The 8,414-nt window shown below is 32.6% G+C and overlaps 1 protein-coding gene and 1 pseudogene across 1 annotated transcript; both read left to right on the forward strand.

Moving 5' to 3' along the window:
* The first annotated feature begins 597 nt into the window (after positions 1-597).
* Positions 598-1,282, forward strand: LOC110116426 (annotated as a pseudogene).
* Positions 1,283-4,173: 2,891 nt separating this feature from the next.
* Positions 4,174-7,819, forward strand: LOC110116424 (NAC domain-containing protein 7-like). The gene is made up of 3 exons (XM_028697910.1): positions 4,174-4,333; positions 4,560-4,831; positions 7,310-7,819. The coding sequence occupies exons 1-3, from the start codon at positions 4,174-4,176 to the stop codon at positions 7,817-7,819; spliced, it is 942 nt and encodes a 313-aa protein (XP_028553743.1).
* The last annotated feature ends 595 nt before the right edge of the window (positions 7,820-8,414 follow it).

The raw sequence follows: 8,414 nt of genomic DNA on the forward strand, positions 1-8,414 counted from the left end.
AAAATCCAGTTAGTTTTAAACTAGCGAAAAAGGCACGGATAGAGTCCAGATTTGGTCCAAGGAGACCAAACCCACTAGAGTAAATTGAAAGGGGGATGCAAGTTTTAGAACTTCTTCATCCGAAAGCAAAATAGCCGGCACACCATTAAAAGTAGACTGAGTTAACGAAGGAAGGGTATCACCTGTGGACGAACCAGTTAGAACTTCCTTAAAAGAGCGAGACTTTGGCGGAGAAGAAGCCCCCGCTTCCAAGCTAAAAAAACCTTTGTTCGGATTATGAACATTAGAGGCTACAGTAACCCAAGTCGTGGAGGACGGATCTCCCATCGGAAACGTCGAGCCCAAACAGGGCTAGACGAATAGAAGGACACCATCAAACCAGAGCTGAAGAGAAAGCCAAGGATCGAAGCAGGAGCTGGACGAAATCAGCGGAGGAACGAGGGAAACCTAAAATCGCCCGAGGCGGTGCTTAGGGTTTTTTCGAGAGGGTGAGCGACGAGTCGATAATAGAAGAAAATAATATATATATATCCTTCATCTCAGATTTCTTCTGACCCGTCGGAGAGGTGAAATCGAGGGGAGAAAAAAAAGTCGGATTAGGAGCAAAACTTCGAGTCCAAGGCCGATGCGAGTGCCTCGAAGACGTACCCACAGCAAGCCAGCACCATTCGAAAGAATGGGTACATAGTCATCAAGGCCAGACCCTGCAAGGTTGTTGAAGTCTCAACCTCTAAAACTAGTAAGCACGGCCATGCAAAATGCTATTTTGTGGCCATTGATATATTCAACAAAAAGAAGCTTAAGGATATTGTGCCATCATCTCACAACTGTGACGTCCCTCATGTCAATCGTACCGACTATCAACTAATTCATATTTCCAATGATGGTTTTGTGAGTCTGTTGACAGAAAGTGGTGAAACAAAGGATGATTTGAGGCTTCCCACTGATGAAAATCTTCTAAAGCAGATCACAAGTAGCTTTGCGGAAGGGAAGGACCTGGTGGTCTCTGTTATGTCTGCCATGGGAGAAGAGCAGATCTGCGCCCTGAAGGACATTGGGCCTAAATAATTCAAAGCAGATTTAAGAGCATTTTGCAAGGGCTTTGCTTTCTGTGGCAGCCATCTATCCGAGCATTTGCTTTCCCATTGTATCTTGCAGGTAATGAGGTTCTCATGCTGCTATGTGGATTCTGGATGAGGTTCAGAGAATTGCTTTATTCTCTTTTGTGCTGATATTTTAGGACCAACCAAACTTTTCATTGTGATTTTATCTTTCAAAAAAATTTATTAAAAAAAAGAGACTTGAATGTATGAGTTCGTACTATAAGTTCTTTTCAATATATATATATATATATATATATATATATATATATATTCATGCGTTTAGGTCAAGTTAATTTATAAATTTCCCTTGAGCGAGCAAGAGAAGAGTAGATTATGCACAATCCTAATGATCCCTCTTTAAATGTTGATGGAGCCGTTATTAACGGAGGGATATTAAATTCTAAATCTTTTATTACAGGAAGTGGAATACATAAAATAAAAAACAAGAGCAGAAAAGGTGGCAGAGGCTTTCAGTTGCTTGGTCTCTAGGGATTGCTGTTTTACTACGTCATCTTAAAATCCGATCACTTTCTTGAGATCCTTAGGGCATTGCACTCTCTTCTCTCTCACAGCGATAATCTGTTGGCCTCTTCTACTTGGAAAGTAATCCCGAAGCTGACTGCAAAATGAATACCGCAACCTTTTGATAAAGCTCTCTCTCTCTCTCTCTCTCTCTCTCTCTCTCTCTCTCTCTCCTCCTCCAGCCATCCTCCTCTCCCCTCCACTGTATCTCTCTTTTCTCTCTTCCTCAGAAAGGAGCTAGCCAGAGATTGGATTTCTTTGGTATCCGATTGATAGTTGCAGTGATAGGGAAAAAGGCTAGGTGAACGACTGCGACCAATAGAGAGAAGAGAGAGAGCATACTAAAGCTTGTTTTCTTAAGCTCACCAATTTTTGGAGATTGGTTCCTGTGTCGATCGACAGTTTCTCAAAAGCAAAGAGTCTCGAGGTAAGTAACCATCCCAAGGTGTATATGTGGCTATCTGGGCTGAGTGGCGAGTTGATCTACCTCCCTCTCTCTCTCTCTCTCTTCCTCTTCTCCCCACCCCCCACTCCTATCTCTTCCTTTCTGATCACGATAATTTCATCAACTCGAACTATCATTTAAGACCATGTGTTTTCATCAAATACTGGTATGATTACAAAGCTAGCGATCTCTTTCTTCATCTAGATTTTGATTATTTTAGCTCTCTCTCTCTCTCTCTCTCTCTCTCTCTCTCTCTCTCTCTCTCCTCTGAAACGTTAAGAATCAAGCAATATTAGTGTCAGCAATAGAAAGATTATTTAGTCTAGTATGCTGGATCTCATTTACCAAGACCTGCGACATGGAATTTTTCTTCTATAGGAAATGATAATATAGATGTAATGCATATTATGTAAATTACAGGGTGAAAGATTTTGTGTGCGTTATGGCCTAAAAAATCACTTCATTTCTTATTTTTCATAGTGACTAGGTAGGACAATATCAAAAAAGCCACTTCATTTCTTATTTTTCATAGTGACTCGGCAGGACAATATCTGTTTCTGTGACTTGATTCCTTGTTCCCTGAGGACTCTTTTGATTGCCTGTGTATAGAAATCTACTTTTGTGACGTTATGATATTTTTTAACACTCAGTTTGAGGATTAAAGATAAGTTATGCAGAAAGATTTTGCGGGTATTTATGGAGCTTAAGATCTATTATTTTGTTCCTAACACATGCAAAAGTCATGTAAGAACATACTAACCACACCATTTTCAATAACTTACTCCCTAACTACATGCAAAGAAATTAATGAGTCTAATAAAAGAAGATGCCAAGACCGAAAAAAATGTTTAGGGCTACAAGGATTGTGCATTGATTTGTAGTTTAATCATTTTTACTATGACCCGGACCATTAAGCCAACCAGCTTCCTGTGCTTAATTTTGGAGGGGCAAGCCTTTGATATTTGTTGATGACAATGTTAATATAGTGTGAAATTTGTTTTCAACTTGTTTATGAGAAATTTGAAAACCACCAGCCATTTACGATCCAAACTGAGTTGCCTTTGCCATTATATACTCTCTAAAGATAGATCTCAGACAAAGATTTAAACCCCTTTGAAAATAATGAAAATTTGATATATAGAGGTATACATAACCCGAAGGATGCCACTTGCATGGAAATCTATGTACATAACTTGCATTTGTTTTTCAACGGTCTTACTTTCACATCCTCTATTCTTTACACAGCACATTCTCTGAGAGAAATTGTCATTAATATTTTCTTATTATTATTATTTTTTAATATGTCGATGCATACAATTAAGTGTTAATAGCACAATGTTAGTTAAATTCAAAAGTTTAACACGAGATATAGGAAGCCATGTTCTCCCCATTAAACTCTTTGGGATGAAAATGATTTAGATTGAGCGATAATTTTTTCATGAGGATGATGCTTAATCTGAAATTTGAGGGCTCAATATGGTCATATGATTCTTCAATAATTTTAATAACTTAATAATTTAACTAGTTAAATTAAAACGAAGTCTTAAAACCATGTCATATACTACTGATTATTTTTTTTTTCCTTTTTACGTACATTCTCTCAAACATAAATTGTAGGCTCTGCTTGAACAATCTCAAAATATAATTTTATATTTTTTTGATGTATTTTATTGTTTTTATCTTGTGATTTTGATAAACCATTTGCAACAACTGAGAACGTGAAAGTACTTTATATATCATCAAGCAGAGAGGAAAGAAACACCTTCAGTTCTAGCATCATCATATATGCAGCGGACCACTACTTGGATATTTTAGAAAATTTTAGTTGTTTTGGTACAAAAGCATATATGATTATAAACTAAAATCATTGTATTGTATCTATAGCGTTATATCATTTAAATTGTCAACTATATTATTCTACTGAAGGCAACGGTACGAAAATATAGTTTTCTGTATATTCTAAGGTTTTCTTAAGCGACCTAAACTAATTTACAGAACTGCTCATTGAATCTTTTTTAATCCACGTAATCATTAATGCTATTATTCTAATTGATTATTAATCCACTAGAAAAAAAAAAATTTTCAGAATCCAGTAAAGTGCGCATGGATACAGCAGCACATGTTCCTCCCGGTTTTCGATTCCATCCGACCGACGAAGAGCTCGTAAATTACTATCTTCGTAAGAAAATTGCCTCGAGAAGAATAGATCTGAATGTGATAAAGGATGTTGATCTATATAAAATTGAGCCATCAGACCTTCAAGGTATTACATGTTTATAAACAACTAAAATAACCATGTATAACTTATCAGTATATTGATGCATACGTAAAAGATGTTGATCTATCTCTTAATGCTTCTTTACAAGATCTTTGTGAGCAGTATTGGAAAAATATTTTAGTGAAACAAAACAAATCATTCGCAACAATTTTCATACATATATAATACAGCAACATAGCCATAATAAACTTACTGTTTTTACATCAAATAGAAATTTGCAAGATTGGAGACGAAGAGCAGCATGACTGGTACTTCTTTAGTCATAAGGATAAAAAATATCCAACTGGAACTCGCACTAACAGAGCCACAACAACTGGATTTTGGAAGGCAACTGGGAGGGATAAACCAATTTACTCGAAACATAAATTGATTGGTATGAGGAAAACTCTGGTGTTCTACAAGGGTAGAGCACCAAATGGACAGAAGTCGGATTGGATAATGCATGAGTATCGACTTGAATCTGACGAAAATGGAACTCAACAGGTACTCCTACACCATTTTTTTTTCTTTATTTTGCAAAGAAACATATTCGAAGTTTTATTTTTATTACAATTCTTCTACCTGAATGGCATTTTTTGTCATTGGTATATGTTTTGTTACTTCGCTTTAATTTCCACAACCCTGCACACTGCTTTTCATCATATATAGAAATTTCTCAAACAATGGTAATATTAAAAATATTTACTCTAAATTCAAAAGATATAATGTTATTTTTAACTTTTATTTCCTTTTATTTAATTCTGAATCAAAAGTGAATCTAAGAGATGTCACTTCTTAATGGATAAACAGTATAAACCCCTAATAGAATAGAAAATATTTAACATAAGGCTTGATTTGGGATGGCTTTTTTAATGATTCTTAAGACAGCTTTTTAATAAAAATTTATTTATTTTTTTTAACTAGGCAACTACTTTACAACAACAACAACATCTAGCCTTTTTCCCACTACGTGGGGTCAGCTACATGAATCCTTTTTTTCTCCATTGTGTCCAATTAAAAGTCAAATTCTCGTTTAAATCTAATAAAGAAAGGTCATTCTTAATATTTTCTAACTTAAGAAATAATAAAAAAGTTGTCCCAAATGAACAACTACTTTACAACAACAACAACAACATCTAGCCTTTATCCCACTACGTGGGGTCAGCTACATAAATCCTTTTTTCTCCATTGTGTCCTATTAAAAGTCAAATTCTCGTTTAAATCTAATAAAGAAAGGTCATTCTTAATATTTTCTAACTTAAGAAACAATAAAAAAATTGTCACAAATGAAATCGAATTTCTTATAGACAAAAATGACCAACTTAAGCTGACTTCGACTTTGAGTTGAGCTTCCTTTTTATTTTTTATTTTTAACTTTCCTCTTAGTCCTATCTTTATCCGGTAAAACCAATCAATAATTTTTAGTTCAGAAAATTATTTTTAGTTTTCTCGTTTCTTCACAATCATTTTTACTCTCAAAAACATTATTTTTTCCAAATTTATCTTTTAAAATTATAGATCCTGACATTATTAGACATCTGTTGATTTCTTAATCTATTTCTTGTCTGGTAATAATTAATTATTTAAAAAATTACATATTAGCATTAAGATAATGATATATTTGGAATCAATAATGGTTACATGGAAAAAAAAAATTTTTGAAATTATATATGATGGATTAAGAAAATGCATATCTTGCAAAGGATTATAAGTTAAATTGTCATCAAACAGCTGGTCACAAACTAAAATTTGAACGGTAAAGAGATATATTTAATGTTAATGTTACTATAATTTTAAGATAATTACCCACGATATTAATTAACGAATGATAATCAACTTTTAATTATATATTTTTTAAATTAGGAAAATTCTGTAGCCGCCCATAAAATTTCACTGTTCCCCAATTTTAAATGTTTTAAGTATAATTTATATAACTTTGAATTTTATTCATACATATATAGAAATATGGCGAAATAATTATCTATATACTGTCATACAAACTAACGTTACTAATAATCAAAAATAATATTAGATTTTATAAATTTCTTACAGCATTTTATTTGCACTTTTATTAAAGAATGTGACCAATGCTTTTTTTTTTTGTTAGATTAGTTCAAACTTCCTGTTGGCAATACAATTTTTTTTCTTATTTTTTTATTTTTATTTGCTTTTTATTTTCCTGTTGGCATTACATTGAAATCTTTGCTACACTTAAGAAGTGTAGATGATGCATCTATTTTCTATTTTAAATATGGGGTGCAAATGATCATGCAAAATAGAACAAACAGTATAAATCACTTTGCTTCCACGTAAGCTGCATACAGGAATAATTAATTGGGCTTTGTAATGGAGAGTAATAGATATTAAAGAAAGTTGAAATTAATTCTTTCCATAACAGTAGTATATGGAATGATTCATTAGACCAGCATAGTAATGATGTATGCAAATCCATAAATTTAATTAAATTTTCTTTTAGTTCCATGCTTCACATAGTCACCATCAGAATTTTTGGGTATTTAAACAATTTTTATTACTCGTGCCATCATTTAAGAATATATTTTAGCCAGAATATTTTATGTTTCTTTACCCACTTAAACATTGTTTTTACTCATGTTTGTTGAATTTAAAAAGTTTTTTTTTTTTTTTTTGAATGAAAATATCTTTTGGTCATAATTTTATAAGAAAAGTAGTGTTTAAAAGGATTAATTACATAAGAAAAAATAACATTTTTTGATATTTTATATGATTGAAGGTTATATTTATAGTGACAAATTTTCTTTTGAAAATGTTCCCTAAAATTATTATTGAGCAATTATTTTAAATGATACATTATGATACTTCTAATTTCTAATAACAAGTAATTGTGATTTATCCAAGCTAACTATACTAATTGGAATATCGATCATTTCACTTTTTTAAATTTTATAATCATAAACTGTTTCGAAATTCGTTAACCTTAACTTTTCTGGTATTTGGCTACAGGATGAAGGTTGGGTTGTTTGTCGAGCATTCAAGAAGCGAGCTTTATCTATAAGGAAAGGAAATGAATTTGATCATGATGAGTCTACATGCTGGTATAATGAAAACATGTCATTAATGCAATCAACACTGTCTCAGTGGAATATGGATTACAATCATCTTCCTTACTCTTTCAAAGAACAAATGTTTCAAAGTTTCCACCCATATGATCCTCATCTCCACCTACCTCAATTGCATAGCCCCAAATTTCATGTAAATGTTGCATTGCCACTTCAGAAACAAGTAAACCATGATTGCCAAATTGAGAGAGTTTCTTTTCATAATTCTACCCCAAAAAATAGTCAAACTATGGATGATCAAGTAATTGACTGGAGGATTCTTGACAAATTTGTTGCATCTCAACTTAGTCAAGAGGGCATTTCAAAGGATTTAAATGATACAAATGCACAAGATAATCTTCCAATTCCTGGAAAAGAAGAAGGTGATCATTCTTCAGTGATGCATAACGCATAGGAAGTGCAGCGAAATTTAAACAAACTTAACTAGTACTATTGCATGCATATGAATGAATTTGTTATATGCAATAATTTTGTAAATAATTTGTGATGGTGGACCTCATTAGCTCATCTTCTAGTAGCTAATACCACCATAAATATAAATGACTTTTTAAGTGCGTGATAATTTGGAATAAACTTGATAAAGCATGTAAGGTGATGCATGGTATGCTCTTTGACAATGTTGCACTCAATATTTTATGTGTGTTTGCATATATATTGTGCATTCAAATTTTCTTTAATATACTTGAGTTCATCAAATTTATGTTTATGTTTTACCTCTACAATGGTTATGCGACACAAAATATATACTATATTAATTTTTATAAGAAAATGACATGCAGTAGAAATTTATTTGAATTTTAGCATTTCCATTTCTTTTATTGTGTAAAACCTACCTGTTCAAGACAAAGATTGTCAACTTGAATTCTTTATCATAATTAATTCTGCATTAATTAGCTACTTCTTACCCTCTGACATTGTTTAAAGGTCAAAATGGTGTAATTAAAATTTAACAAGTTGGGTTATTATTAGAGGTAAGTGACAAAGCTAAC

Source organism: Dendrobium catenatum, unplaced genomic scaffold (genome assembly GCF_001605985.2).
Source record: "Dendrobium catenatum unplaced genomic scaffold, ASM160598v2 fragScaff_scaffold_1021, whole genome shotgun sequence".
Classification (NCBI taxonomy): domain Eukaryota; kingdom Viridiplantae; phylum Streptophyta; class Magnoliopsida; order Asparagales; family Orchidaceae; genus Dendrobium; species Dendrobium catenatum.

Excerpts from the sequence above, each read along its gene's own strand:
- LOC110116424 (XM_028697910.1), top strand. The coding sequence starts at position 4,174 with ATGGATACAGCAGCACATGTTCCTCCCGGTTTTCGATTCCATCCGACC. Across the intron at positions 4,334-4,559 it reads TGAGCCATCAGACCTTCAAG|AAATTTGCAAGATTGGAGAC; the intron begins GTATTACATGTT and ends TACATCAAATAG. Across the intron at positions 4,832-7,309 it reads ACGAAAATGGAACTCAACAG|GATGAAGGTTGGGTTGTTTG; the intron begins GTACTCCTACAC and ends ATTTGGCTACAG.